This window comes from Girardinichthys multiradiatus, chromosome 14 (genome assembly GCF_021462225.1).
Source record: "Girardinichthys multiradiatus isolate DD_20200921_A chromosome 14, DD_fGirMul_XY1, whole genome shotgun sequence".
Lineage (NCBI taxonomy): Eukaryota > Metazoa > Chordata > Actinopteri > Cyprinodontiformes > Goodeidae > Girardinichthys > Girardinichthys multiradiatus.
In genome coordinates, this window is record NC_061807.1 from 18,310,066 (window position 1) to 18,326,004 (window position 15,939).

The window sequence follows — 15,939 nt, forward strand, 5'->3', positions numbered from 1 at the left end:
TTTGCATGTTTGAGTAGGTGAAGATTATTGGATCAAAGAGTTGATTGTATCAGGCTGATTGGTTTAATACATTTTCCCTTAGATAAGGAGAAGGCGTTTTGTGTTTATTTTGTGCAAGAGTGATTTGTCAGTCAAAATAAGGTTAAAGTTCCCCACGTTTCGGCAGAAACGGTTGATTAAACAGTGACATCTAATAATTGTAATTATCAAAGGCCTTGAGCCATAATTATAACACCAGAGAACAACTCTGGTTTCGATTCATAAATGAGGATTTTGTTTAAGAAATTGATTTTGTCAAATTATGATTTTTAATTATAATTCTTGATAAATATTAATTCATCAATAATCATAATTCCAACACTGTAATCTTACTGTATCGTCTTCCTGACGGAAGTGGGATCAATCAACTTAAGTTTCCCTGAGGTTGAGACTGGAGAGTTTGAAGTAGAGACTTTGAGGGACGGAGGATCTTCCATACACCACTGAAGGCAAACTGAATTCCACGGTTCCCTCAGAGCAGAGGATCACTGATGTCTCTGGTCTCGATGGTCAGAACACTGATGTCTTAAGTCTTGATTGTCAGACATTTTCAGTCTAGAGAGTTAAAAGCACCCTTAAAGTGTAAAAGGGTTTTGTCCAGGATGTCTGGAAACCTGAAACTGTGAACAGCTAGCCTTGTTGAGTCCAATGACCAAGTTTACTCAGTTGTCCGGGTATAAAGCAACTGCAGGCAGAAGATGCCCAATTTAAAGACACAGTCTTTTAAGGTTCATGGTTGAACCTCTTTGTGGTGCAGAATCTCAGCTCATCTGTGGCTCGGGTCTTCTGTACTCTGAGGAGTGTCCTTCTCTGTCTCAATCTTCTGCGAGGAAACAACCAACAAGGTTCTTCTATTTTACCCTTTCTATAAAGCAGATTCTAGCCTCATTGGCCAGTTCTTGTTGCCATGTTTATTTTATTGGTCACTTGTCCATAAGCTGATCTGTCTGATCTCCAGACATTTAATTCATTTTTTCTATTCCTACATTATAATGGATTAACATCTTCCTTACATTTAAGCTTAACATAGTTTAATAAAACGTTATCATCATGAAGATCAAACATTATTGCATTTTTATTTCATCAATCACCAGTATAATCATCGGTATATGATCACAATTTAATTATACCATCATTGATATATGTTCCACATGATTGTCAAAGAAATCATCACATCTTTATTCATGTAGTATAATCATTACTCTGATACTCTAAAGAATATTTTCTTATTTCATCAAATATAAGCTCTTTAGTCTCTATCATAATAGTACACTTCTGCAAAAGTAAAGAGAATGAATACATGACTCCAAAAGGGCCTCCCCAGCCTTTACAGCTTCAGAATGTGAACATTAACTGATTTGTATTTCTGTGATTTAATAATTGTTGCATAGATTCATGGAAAGATCTCAACTCATTTTGACAGTAAACGGAAATTTTCAAACACTCGCCTAAGGTTGCCAACAGGGGTGCTGTGTAGTGGAAGGAAGACAGGCCCGATAGAACCACGGTGCCATAATGGCTTCCTGTGATAAAGACTTCAAGGAGGAGAATAACAGCCAGAATACTGCAAATACTTCTTTGATGACAGACTAGGAGTGATAAAAAGGATGTTAATACTTTCAGGACACATGAGGGGGTATAGAGATACATGAATGGGCTGCAACAGGTGGAAGATTGAGCTGACAGAGCAGCCGGCATGTTGTATTCTTTCTTGTAAAGGTTATGTTAGATAAGGTCAATATATGAAAATTAAACAAAAACAAAAATTAAATATAAAAAAGTTAAATGAAAAAATTAATAAAATCTTTAATTAAAATTAAAGACAAGTTGGTTTCATTTCTTTTTATCATAATTGTTTTTTCTTTCAGGATCTAAATTTGGCAGTTAGTTTCAACTATTATTTCTTTCAGTTTTAACTATGTTTTTCCAATATACAAAGTTTATGGCCTTTCATAAGCTTAATAGTAATGTAACACCCTATGTTTATATGAAAATCATTAAAGCAACCACAATAAATTCAACTGAACCTCTGATCAGCAACGAGTCAAGCAGCCTAACCACTGGTTAGACAAAAATAGATTCATGAATGATATAAGTTTCTTTAACTATATTTAACAAAGAGACAGTTTTTTTAAATTCAACACATGTTGTGAATAAGTGTATATTCTATTTACTAGAACAAAGACAAATGTAGATGTTCTTTAAAGAATCTGTAGCAGGTTGATCCTCCAGGATTTCATCCTTGACTTTCTTCATCATTATGGCTTGACCTTACGGACTTTCAGTGAAAACTGTGGCAAACCATATTGTTTATAGAACTGAAAACAACAAAAGCCAAACACATTGTTTTACCACATACCAATATTATTAAAGTCATTTAAATTAATGTGAAAATCTGTAAAACCTCCAAAAATAGAAACTTTAGGAAAGGTTAGGCTCACCTCTGCTAGAACATCTTCTATCTCTGATTCTGACAGATATCTCTGAGAACTTAACTTTAGGTCCATTCCAACTATATAGCCTGTTGACACAAAAACACATCATTATACAAAGGAAAGGGAACAATGTGCCATTAAATTATGTCAAGAACATGAAATAATTTACATGACAATTGGTAGAATTTTTTACTATAGCTCACTGCCACTAATAAGAGGTGTTTTTGTCTAATATATATTAGTTTGAGCCATTTTGTTTTTCTGCATTTTTTTGATGAATATTTTCATTTGGTCATAATTCCAGGCACTAACGGGTTTATGTCTACTTCAGTATTGGTTTTTAGTTCCTACCTATTGTTGTGGCTTGGGAGCAAAACCATTGTTCTGGTAAGATGGGTCGCAATGTCCCTGCCTGTTTTATGCTAATAAAATTAGAAAATGTTTTAGTTTTAACTGTATTAATTGTTGACAGGTTGTCTGCAAGCCTTACTGAAGATTTTACATGAGTCCAAAGAAGCTGAAACATATCTAGACAGTGATAATTTTTTGCCACTTTCACGTTCTGCTTTTCTTCTGCTACAGGGAGCTGCAGAAAGCATGCCCATGCCTATGCATTAACTGTGCCCTATACTACTGTGTTTCAGATATGATATGAATGTTGACTTTTTTGTTAAAATATGTTTTTTACTTAAGGACTTCACAGTAAAATAAGCTCACCATGCTGATCTTAATAAAAACTTTTAAATTCATTCATATTTGCTGAGTACAGTCCCCAAAACATTTATACATTTTGATGTTTTTCATTTTTTGTCATGTAACATCTAAGAGATATCTTACAATAAAAAAATGTAACTATTTTAATCCACTAGATCTCATTGTTATTTTTTGTTATAGACCAAGACAAAGTAATGCATAATTGTGAAGTAGAAATGCAAATAATCTGAAAACTGTGAAGTGGTACACAGCTCTGTTAACTCTTGAAAAAATCTAGTGCAATCAGTTCAAAAGAAATAATTATTAAAGTTAACCAGACTGTAAATTAATGTCAGTATGAATACAGCCACTCAGTGAAGATCTTAGATGTAAGAACATTAGTGCACAAACAGCATAATGAAGCCCAAGAAAAATATTTAGTTGTGGAGACGTTTAAACCAAAGCCAGGGTAAAAAACAACATGCTAAACTTGTAACATCTCACAAAACTCTGTTCAGTCCATCATCTGAATGTGTAAAGTGCAAGACATGACCATCCACCTAAACTAACAGGCTGGGAAAAGAAAGGACTAATTAGAGAAGCAGATAGCAGCCAATGGTGGAGCAGCAGAGGCAAAACAGTATGTGATGAAGAGTAACCCTCTAAAAAACCAACACCACCATCAAACATGGTGGTAGCATCATTCTGTGAGGATTCCTTTCTTCTGCAGGGACATGGAAACTGGTGAGAGTGGATGGGAAGATGGATTAAGCTAAATACTGGAAATTGCTAGAAGAAAACCTGTTAGACGTTGCAAAAGACTTGGGACTGGGGCAGAAGTTCACCTTGTCGTAGGACTTACAGCCAGAGCTACAATACAACTGTTTAAATCAAATGGTATATGTTAGAATGACCATTACTATATGTGCCAGTACTTCTTCTTCAATTCTGACTGAGAATGAACTATTTTGCAAAAGGAACTTGGGTTTAACAAAATTCAGTCTGTAAATGTATAAATCTGGTAGAAATATTTCCCCAAAGACTTTGTCACAGAGTCACTGAGTAGCTATGCTGCACATTTCAGATTTTTCGTTGTAGACAAGTTTAAAATCATGCATCGTTTTCCTTCCACTTCACAATTATGCATCACTCTTAGTTGGTCTATTACAAATAAAAGTCCCATACAAGGGATGTATACTTTTTCAAGAACGTGTGTGGGATACAAATTAGGAAACACATTTTGAGTTATGGAAACTTTTAGTATTTATTTTTTTTAAATACTTCTTTCATGTCACTATTTTAATTAAAAATAACTGTTCATTTTTATTTTAATTTGTTGCCTCACTTCAAACTGTTTCCAATGGTGCTGTTTTACAAACGGCAGGACTATGGTGCTGGAAGAAAGAATATGTAGTTCTAAGAACTCTAAGTGAATTAGTGCTTAGTTTTATTTGCATTTTGAAATCTAGGTTTTCATTTAGATTGAAGTAAAGGGACACAACAATTTAATGTAATATTAATAAGGCTAATATTTGATCACATTTGGTAGTAATGGTTCAGATTTATTTTTATATTTTTGTGCCTAAATCAACAAATCCAGTAATGTTAGTACAGCAGGTCTATTGTTTTTCAAACCCCAGTGTTTAGACTTTGAAATGCCATCATTCTTGAAAATAGAAATACATCCAAGACAAATTTAAACATTTACAAAAATAACAAAACTGAGTAAATGTGTCGTTACCATGTAAGAAAATTGACACAGTTTCTCTATCATCGGATTTATCGCTGGTAACACATTGCTGGTAACATATTGCAGTTATGAATATGACAAAGGATTCATTACACTGGTTTGACTAGATTGTTTGACTAGAACACATTTGACTAGATTGTTAGAGTTATAAATGTAGGCTGAACTGTATCTTAAATATATTGAAAAGAACATTCAGAAAGTTTAAATTTTTTTTATTCCCTCATTCACGACACTCATATTTCTGGTTTTAATATAAAAGTCTAATTATCATAACATTTATTATCAAAGCATTGCCATACTATTACTATTTTTAGTTCCAAAAAGAATACTAATTATTACCATATTACAAGCTGCTGCTAACAGGTAATGATGTAGTAATTATGTTTGTTTTCCAATTATTACATTTGTATTACCAATTACTCCATTATTACCATTATATTACTGCAACTTAAAATGTTAAGCATTTAAAATGCTAGCTAAAAATTATATGTTGATTAGAAATTAATTTAGGGTTCATAGAAAACAATTATTTTATCTTTGGCCATTAGGAAGGCCAGGTTTTATTGAGACATGCTTGCATCAGTAAAATTAGATTTGATCAAAACCAATAGGTGTTTAAATGCAAAAGGGTAAAAATAACTGCCAGACATTTTACAAATGGATTTACTTACTTGGTCCTTCAGTTGAAAGTCAATAAGGTTCCAGCATGATGGAGGTTGTGAACATGAAGATGAGAATATATTTGGATGAATTAATATTCATTTGTGCAAGTTCCAGCACTTCTGACTTTCAAATAATTTAAAAACCCTATATAAATGTTTACATTGAAGTAGTACATTATCTTACCAGTCACCGCAGTAATGTTGACTCCACTGCTTCTGATGTTCTCAAACACAGAGAAGAGAGTGAATGTGTATCTAGTTCTAGCAGTGAGAGATGAGACTGTGTGAGTTACTGGTCCATCTCTGTATGGTGTATTGATAAATGTCTCTGTGCCGTTAAACTGGAGAACAAAGTTGACATCGTAGTTGACTTTATTCCACTGCAGAGTGATGCTGGTCTCATCTAGTTCTGATAGTCTGACGTTACGTGCATTTGGAGGTACTGGGAAAGAAGATGGATAACAGTGGTAATGATCGTTAAGGACAAAAACATTCATTAAATAATTATTAGAATACAAGAAAAAAATATACACCATAAGAAATGTTTATGAAATGAGGTGTTTTGTATTTGTGCAATTTAAATGAAGTAAAAAGTTAATTTTAAATCTGAAAAGACATATATTTATCTGTTTATTATATTTCTTTTATATCTTGTTTGCTGTAATCGGTCAGTCAACACTTCTACATTTCCTGCTAAAATATCTTTCATTTTTATCAGTTCAACTCAGTTTATTTATATGACCGCATTTCAAAACAAATGTGGTCTCAAGGTACTTTACAAAGTAAGCAATTTATGTACAGAATGTAAAACATTTCTACAGAGAAACATATGGCCAAGTTATTCCAACCTCAAAGAGGAGGAACTCACTGCCAATGAATAAAACATCAAAGTAACAGTGAAACATGCCAAAAGCTGGTCAGCAATAAAGGTTACATTGCTATAATGTGAATAAAGATTTTTTTATAGATTTTTATGGACAGTATAAATAATATTATATAAAATGTAAATTAAAACACTGTCAAATAAATATTAATTTTGCATAGTTTAACTGTCTTGTCCAAGATGCCTGTCTCATATCCTGTCAAAACCAAACATGTTGGTTTAATGAAAATAATATGAAATCTAAACTACGGGGTATGAACAGTTTCAGCCAAATTGTAGTGTTTAATATCTCTCTCGTCTTTGACTCATTTGACTTTGACTTTTAATTCATAGCTACACCGAACATTCACGTATTATTTCACATCTCCAAAGTCTGGAATTGTTAGTAGAAGTGCTTCAAACAATGTTGATTTTTATTTCCACTACATTATAAGGAAGTAAATAATCTTACCAGTAGCTGCAGTGATGCTGACTCCACTGCTTCTGACGTTCTCAAACACAGAGAAGAGAGTGAATGTGTATCTAGTTCTAGCAGTGAGAGATGAGACTGTGTGAGTTACTGGTCCATCTCCATCTGGTGAACTGATGAATGTCTCTCTGCCATTAAACTGGAGGAAAAAGCTGGTGTCGTTGTTGACTTTATTCCACTGCAGAGTGATGCTGGTCTCATCTCCTAACTTCGTCAATCCTTCTGCATTAAGAGGAGCTAATATATAAAAAAGAAGAATATTGATAAATGGTACAGGTCAGACAAGTGATTCCAGTTGGGTTTTCTAAAGTACCTTTAAGTACTCAGTATCTCATTTGCAGCTAACAGAAAAACCATGTCCAGGTTAAGCAGTTAGTTAATGACAGCTTTTTGCCACCTACTTTTTAAACACATTGTTGATCTTTCCATCACATCTTTTCACTTTACTAAACTATTTCATGTTACTTCATCTTTCCATCTATGTCTCTATCCATTCATTGTTTTCCGCTTATGCGAGATTGGTTAGCAAGAGTAACATGTCTAACAGGGAAAACCCTACATCCCTGTTCACAGCGACACTCTGCAGCCCATTTTGAGAAGATCCAAGGACTTCCTAGGATCAGAATGGGATATATAATTCCTTCAGATAATTATGACCCAAGATCTTCTCCCATTTTAACCTGCATGAAAATTATTCAAGAATAGTGGCCCAGGAAGCATCCTAATCACAAGTGAAACCCCCTCAGCCGACTCCTTTCAATGCAGAGTAGAAGTGGCTCTACTCTGAGCTCCGCTTAGATGATGGAGTTTCTGTTTTTACAGTCTGTAAGCTTTCAAAAATAAGGACAAGAAAAAATTTCTTTAATCAAAAGGATACCTAAAAAAGGGATAGTTGTGTGAAAAGTCACTTTGTACTTTAAGGATGAAGTAAAACATCTCACCAGTGAAAGCTATCAGTTGTTCTCCACTGTTTCCCACGTTCCCAATCACAGAGAAGAGAGTGAATGTGTATCTAGTTCCAGCAGTGAGAGATGAGACTGTGTGAGTTACTGGTCCATCTCCATCTGGTGAACTGATGAATGTTTCTGTGCCGTTAAACTGGAGAACAAAGCTGGTGTTGTTGTTGACTTTATTCCACTGCAGAGTGATGCTGGTCTCATTTTGTGTTGAAACTCGGAATGAAGGTTCTAACAGAGACAGATACAACATATTTTTCAAAATTAAAGCAACCTTATCTTTAACAAACATATAACTAACAAACTAAGGATTTATGAAAGCTTAAGATATCGTAGGATGAGTTAATTTCTTTCCGCTATAAAACACTTAAAATTGTTATATATCTATATATATCTATATATATATAGATATATATAGATATATTTATTTATATATATATATTTATATTTAACAATTTGCTGATCGTAAAAGAAAAACTAATTATTCTTAATTCATTATAAGATATTGTTATTGAAGTAGAACAGTACCTGCACAATATGCCAGCATGCATGTTGATGGCCTTTGAAGTTTGTAGACATAGTATCCATAACAAAGTTTGATCTGGATGGTGTGCGGGGTAAAATAGCAGCAGGAACCATAATAGGAACTACACACAGTGCGAGTTACGATTTCATTAAACTGGACTGGATGAGCCCCGTTTATCCACAAAGGAAAATGGGTTCCACATCTACGTTCTGCTACACATTTCTCTGGAATCTGAGCGCTGCTTTGCCCCAAATAAAAGCGATACCACCCATTCCAGGCAATGTACCTGTCGCATTGTAAGAAATTGTGGTCTGTGTTATCTGTTGAACGCCATGTATCATTCAGTATAGTGTAGCTGGCACAGGGGTCGAGACATTGAACAGCTCCATTGGTGGTGATGCACTCTGTGCCGGAGGGACAACACTGACAGTCAGCACAAGAGGGAGCTTCAAATATAACATGTGGGAGAAAACAGAAGAGAAATAATTTAAAGACACCAAGTACTTATGTTTTTATTTTTACCTCGTTGTTACATTGTGCTATATTCTGCATTGCACATACACTTGATTTTTCATAATGTCTACTACGTGAGACTCTTCCAGCCATGTGCTTACGGCACTTGTGTTTTGAAATGTCACCACAAGATGGCAGAAAAAGGAGTGCAGAGGGACAGCAAAGTCAGCAAGATGTGGATGAACTGATAGATGAGTTATATGAAACTTCCCACAGTAAGCAACGTCATTTTACTCTTAACATATCTAGCATGAAAAAACAGTTAGAAATCACAAAGGGTCAAAACGACCAGAATGTATAAAATCAGCAACAGCAGCAGCAGAGGTTTTCAAACTAAAAATCAATCCATTAGTTTGGGAACACTTTGGATTTAAAGACACAGATGCAAGTTTGATACTGGTTGTTGAAAGACACTTAATTCCTCCTTTCTCTGTGTTTTTATTTTTTATATAATATCCTACATTTGAATACATACATTGTCAGTTATTTTATGAGAAAATTCATCAAAGATGTTTTTTTCAAAATGTTGTTTGAGAGCAAGACATTGATCTTCAGATTGACTATCGTGAAAAAGCTCCATATTTTTTGTCACTCATACAAATGTTGCATTCCTTGTGTCAGGCCACTCCTGAACCAGAGTCTCAGTGGTCCAAAGTCCTCTTTTCATTTGAAAGTAACAACACTGCTTCAACTAGATTAACTAGTTGATACAGAGCAGGTTTTATTATAAGTATAATTCTTCAACAGCTAATAAGCCTCCTTTAATAACAAACCAACAGGCTTTAGATAAAACTAATAGATTTCTGGTATAAAAAGATCAATCTTTATTAATAAAATGTAAAGTCCTACCAGTAGCTGCAGTAATGCTGACTCCACTGCTTCTGACGCCGTCAAGAACAGAGAAGAGAGTGAATGTGTAGTTTGTTCCAGGACTGAGAGATGAAACTGTGTGAGTTACCAGTCCAGCTGCCACTGATGCAATAATATTTATTTCACCACCATTAAACTGGATGACAAAGCTGGTGTTGTTGTTGACTTTACTCCACTGCAGGGTGATACTGGTCTCATCCTGTGCTGAAACTGTAAAACCTTCTGCATTGGGTGGAACTGAGATAAAGAGAACAAAAACAAAGCAATACCATAAAGTAACAAATATATGACATATGGAAGATGTTAAATTTTTTTTAAATACTTTTACACCCACAATCTGGGACTTTTTGTAATTTCTTTTCCCTGCTTTACAAAATCATAGCTCTCAAAAAATAATGTCATTGATTCTGCGTTCTGTAACATAGGTGTCCCCCCCCAAGAAGAAATTGCTAACTTCTCCTGATGTAAGAAATATAAGAAACTTCTCATTATAATAATTGACTGCCTTGTCATCCGTTGCGGATGACAAGGCAGTCAGCTGACTGAGTGAAGATGCATGTAAGAAGGTATTCTTAGAAACTACAGCTGGGTAGTAGAGCTGTTACCCAAGAAGGGCTTAGAGCTGGCCTGCAGGAAATAACTACACCTCAGTAAATCCTTGTTTAACATGATGGCTTATTTATGGCTGCTAAAGTAGCAGAAATAAGATACATTACCTGGTCTGTAACAGACGAATGGCAAACTCATGCTGCAATTTTCATCCGACCATCTTCCGGAGTCAGTAAAGGATCCAGCAACACACTGATCCCCAGAGGAATCATTTGGCTGACCGTTGGCCCAGTGTCGAAACAGAGACTGGGTGCCATCAGACCACAGCTTTTCCCGGTACAGACCAATCCAGACATTGCTGGCACCTACTAGGCTTCTGATGATTTCATTTTCTGTCAGATTTCGAATACTAGGAAGGAAAATGAAAGTATATAAGCAATCATTGTGTCTTATATGGCAACTGAAGGATCTCCTGAAACATCACTGAAATTGCTGAGGGCCCCAGGCTGTTGCTCTGAGTCCCAGAACAACACCATACATACTTGGACTGATCTTATCTTATCTTCTCTGTAAATTAACTTTTTATATATGTACATTTAAAGATATTTTATATATATATTTTCCATTTACACTGAAATAAAATAAAATCTTCAGTGAGAGCAAAGTAGCAAAGTGTATCGCAGTCAAATACCATGTTTCTGTGCACAAACTTTGCAATAAAATTGACTCTGATTCTATAAAAACTTACAGGCAGTGAGGAAAGAAACAGGGGGAAAGCACATGTGGAAATGACATGGGGCATAACAGGAGGAACCCGTAAAAGGTGACTTCAAACCAGGGGCGTTTTTAGGGTCTCAAAACATTGGGGGCTTCAGCCCAAATCCAAAATATTTAGATTTCAATAAGACAATTTATAGCTAATTTAAAATTAAAATAATAGAGGATATATTGTACCAGTTATCTGTCTCGGCTGGTTTTAGACTGAATGTAAATTATTGTGAATCAAACAAAAAAGGTTTGCAATAATTTTACTTTTTATTTTTGTTAGAAGCTGAATGAAGGACACGGAGAAACAGAGTTTAGGTCTGATGAAAAACCATTTTGCTGAAGCAAATAATGACACATTTTGAGGTATTTAGAAAATAACTTAATCTGAATTTTTCCTGACATAAGATTTTCTTAAACTCAGAGATGTTTACTTTGGGCCAGATAAATGTGCTTCTTTTGTCATCTACATAAATTACCTTTTTAAACGTTACATTCTCATCAAAGTGTTCCACTCCTGAGCCTCCATTGTCTTTATTCATATATTTCAAAAAAGGAAAGTGGTATAAAGTTGATTTTCTTAAATCTTAGTCAAATGGTAAAATCCTAAAACACATTGTTTTATTATGCCAAGAGCTTTGGAAACATTTTATTAAAATTGTTCCTTCTTTTATGAACCTGTTCTCTTTTATCGCCATCTTTTCAGCCCTTCATTCCACTTCTGAAGAAATCTGGCCTGCCAAAAATAATAAATGAAACATTTTACAACAGTCTTTTGTTCTGCACTGAGCATGTGAGACATTAGTGCAGTTCTTACTATGAAACACTTTGAGAGGAAAGGGTGTTAAGTTGTGGTATTTAAAATATAGTATAGAGCCTCATCCTGGACCGTATCAGTACTAATATTACAGTTATTAATAACTGTATAGATTTGGTTTATATAATATTATATGTGTAATTCAGAAAAATAAAATAGTTATCTAATCAATGGTCCACCTGTGATTAATTGCTATGATTTATTTCTTAATTATACTGCATCTTTAAAGCCAGAGCTTTATGTTTAGAATCAGCACAGAAGATATGAAAGAGAAGAGGGAGGCTTACTTTTGAACTTTCTACGACGTCTTATTGGAACCAAGAGATATTTTCCTGGTTTATTGAGCAACACTTTTTCTGTCTACATGTAGAACTAGAATATAAGACTGGCTGCAACAATGAGATCAATGTGTTGATCTGAAGAACTTTTAATTTGTTCAGCTACGATAGGATTAAATGCTTTTATTTTGACTGAAGTAAAGGACCAGATATTTTCACATTATGATGCAAATCCGGCTAGAAGCTCACAGAGAAGGTTGCTACTGTTTTCTATCACAGATCATTTAACTTCACCTGTAGCTCAGGTGAAAGTCCCTCATCCTGACCCTGAAGATGGTCATTAGAGTGAACCTCCACCTCATGTCTTGCTGCGTCAATCAGTGATTAACTGCAACTTACAATTAGCCCATTCTGAGCATTTAGGTTTTACCGCTATCCTCGTCTGGGTTATACCACTCGGCATCCACCTGTTCCTGAACACACACCCACCAGGCTCCCACTCTTTGTTTGCTCTGAAATAATTCCTGTTTGAGCCGCTCAGTGTAACTTTTCAGGTAATGAAGGAGGCAGGTCAACCTGGAGTAAACTGCTGTTCTGGACTTCTCCAGAATGGAGTCTGTCTCTGGCTGTGCGCGTAGTTGCGCATTCGTGGTGCTGCGAGTGCACAAATAACAATTTTTTGTCTTCCCCTTTTCACTCATTGTCAAGTTAGGTGGAGCGGGAGGTGATTATATGGAACACAATTGAAAAAATCGTATTGTTTTTCAATCAAAATGTGAAGTCCAATACCATTTTGTAGCTGCATCTTTTTAATAGTTCTAAATTTCTTCTATCAAGAAGTCCGGGGCTATTCAGAAAACATCTACAACTACACGCCTGCTTCAAACCAATTGTTAGTTTCCTACCATACTGGGGATGTGATTACTGAATGCAAAAAAGATTAGTTTAATAAACAACATGCAGCAGCTGTGGGAGAAACAGGAATAAGAAACCACTCAGAGGAATGACTGACAAACACAGAAGAGAAGCAGAGCATGACAAAAATACAGGAAATACAGGACTTCTGCTTACAAAACAGCTCAGCAACAAGGGTGAAATGGAGCATAGTTGACAGAAAGAAAGCTCACTTTGTTCAGTGCCAAAACAAAGCAGAAACAAGGATTGATGAAGAGAAACAGTAACTATGAACACATCCTTAACAATACATCAAATATATAAAGTCCAAAACCAAAGTTCAAAGGATAATATCATTAGAATTCATGAAGCAGAACTACAAACCACCTCTATATAGTAACACAGTATTTGTTTAAATATTCAGTCTAATTATTACCTGGCCAGATCAACATAATTCGCCCTGCAGAATCTCTGGGCTTCAGTCCAATTTAGAGAAAAAGTACTGACAACATAGGATGGTGATCCTCCTACAGTACCTATAAAAATATAGATGAAATATAGATAAAGAAAACTAGCAGAAAATATTATCTTATTCAGATTTTAATTCTTCATTCATATTGTACAAAACATTACCATTATAGCACACAAACTGCATTGTGGACATGCAGTCAGCATCATCCCATCTGCCCAAAGAGTCGACACTAGAACCATAAAATGTGACACAGTGCTGTTGTCCTGAATTATCGTCAGGCTGGGTAGGAAACCAGTTCCTAAATGTGTCTTGTCCAGGACCGTAGAAGCTGCTGTCATTTAGGGACCATTTCCAGCTGTTTATTGTGTCATCATAGAGACCAATCCAAGCCTTGCCTAAATAAAAACATGTTTTTTACGTTAAAAAGCTGCACTGAAACATGTTCATAGTCAGATATGATACTTTCAATAGTTTAGGTTTCTTAAAGCATATATTTGCACTTCTGTTATCTACCCTTTTACAAATTAAATACCCACCTGAAAAGTTTAAGTTGGTTCTGAGAAAAGCATCAACATCAGCTGTGTTTTCAATGGTGGCCAGATCAGTGTAGTCACTTCTGCAGAAGCTCTGAGCATTTGTCCATGTAAGCGAAGTGTTCACGAAGTAGTACTGACGGCTTTGGGCACAGGCAACACTGAGCAGGGTCCCTGAAACAAAACTGATTCAGCTTTTCCAGCATTGTATTACATTCAACTTCTTTGTTTGTTCATTTCTTTAACTGTTCCTTCTGCTGAAAATGTCAGAAAAAAAGAGTTAAGTTTTGTTCAGAGTGAGAGTCACTGCCAGTGTTGTGGCATTTAGGTCTACAGTTTGTTTCAGTCCTGAAACCCTTCTAGATCTTGTTTTATTGCAATATCTGCCATCTGTATAGTTAAAGGGAGTTATATTTATTTAACTAGGTAAATAGGCAGGAACCACAGAAAAGTCCCTTACCAACATTGGCTAAAACGCCATTTAGTGAACATTTTGTGCACATATTGTAGCAACAACTCAAGAAATTTAACTGATGAATTACACTGATGAATTACACTGATGAAAAATAACACTGAGAATTTCTCTCAATTAGATTTAAGAGACAGCAAAGTAAATGTTTTGGAGTTACCATTACAAAGCCATGATCTTAGCCCCATAGAGTGTTTTTAAGCTACAAAGCTGACAACTTTTAAAGGAGTTAGATGTGAATACTTGTTTAGAGGTCAAAACAGGAGCCCCCAGTGTTGTGGGAGACATAATTCTAATGCAGATTGATAGGCACTTGCTTTAATCAAAATAATAACAAAACCATCTGAGCAGCAGCAGGGATGAGGATAACATGACATGAGGCAATGACAGAAAGAGGATTCACCTCCACATAGAGAGGTCTAAAGTCTAACCCTTGGATTTCTCTACCCACCTTTATATAACCAAATATTGTAATTTTGTTTTATGTCATCCATTTCATAAAACGATGTATACACCGAATAATTGGGCTATTTCTCGGGGATATTGTGTGCTTCTTAGTGTGTCCAGTAAGTTAAACAGAGAGACTCCTTGTACAACCAAACTATTTAGTCCTCAATAAATTCTCAGTGGAGAGAAGTTATGTTGAGATTTTTGCACAATGTTTGTACAATGTTCATATCTGATTTCGACTTGAATTCACCCTGGACAGATATCCTGACCATCACAGGGAGAAGCAAGACAAAGACAGGCAAAACATGTAGGCAGGTTCCTGCTGGGATTTGAACCCATGACTGTTTGCATTGAGGTGAAAGTGCTAATCATTATCTCAGATTGTACCTAGACATTTTTAACACAAAACTTCAGTTTTACCTTTTGCTTACTTTGCCTCTTTGTCTCAGTTTCCAACTGTATGCCAATGTCAAGACCACTGTTTTCAATTCAGACATAAGAGAAAAACATAAGAAGCCAGAATAATAAAAAGAAAAGACACAAACCTGTGAACCCAAAGAGGATCAGCCTGTAATCCATGAGTGAAAGCTGGAGACAAAATAAAGTATCTCAGATAATGCCTTCTAAACTCAAAAGCTGTGAATGTATTTGGCAACGTATGCAAGCTGATAATGAGCTTCAAAGCTGCAAGGCACACATTAACAAAGTCGTGAGATGCTCTGCATTTTTAAATAAGAGATGGGTGTGACATCCATGGGAAAAATGTAAACCCTCAGCTACCAGGACAGCTGATTGTACAGAGTTGGGGAGAAACTTAACCTCAAACGTTTCAAAACAGAAGGTGTCACAAACAAACCAGATAATTGAATTTAAAATAAATCAAGTGTTTAACATTAACAGAGTTTATAGAAGAAGT

General features: G+C 35.3%; 1 protein-coding gene across 1 annotated transcript; it reads right to left on the reverse strand.

Moving 5' to 3' along the window:
- Positions 1-1,090: 1,090 nt before the first annotated feature.
- On the reverse strand, positions 1,091-15,705 carry LOC124880462. The gene is made up of 13 exons (XM_047385584.1): positions 15,569-15,705; positions 14,108-14,278; positions 13,733-13,966; positions 13,536-13,635; positions 10,513-10,754; positions 9,776-10,033; positions 8,416-8,859; positions 8,092-8,118; positions 6,914-7,132; positions 5,764-6,021; positions 5,589-5,594; positions 2,481-2,560; positions 1,091-2,357 (listed from the first exon to the last, which is right to left on the reverse strand). Exons 1-13 carry the CDS (start codon positions 15,600-15,602, stop codon positions 2,298-2,300), a joined length of 2,133 nt encoding a protein of 710 aa, XP_047241540.1. The 5' UTR covers positions 15,603-15,705; the 3' UTR covers positions 1,091-2,297.
- Between the last annotated feature and the right edge of the window lie 234 nt (positions 15,706-15,939).

Excerpts from the sequence above, each read along its gene's own strand:
- LOC124880462 (XM_047385584.1), bottom strand. The coding sequence starts at position 15,602 with ATGGATTACAGGCTGATCCTCTTTGGGTTCACAG. Across the intron at positions 13,636-13,732 it reads GCAGTTTGTGTGCTATAATG|GTACTGTAGGAGGATCACCA; the intron begins GTAATGTTTTGT and ends ATATTTTTATAG. Across the intron at positions 8,860-9,775 it reads CAGCATTACTGCAGCTACTG|CTCCCTCTTGTGCTGACTGT; the intron begins GTAGGACTTTAC and ends TTATATTTGAAG.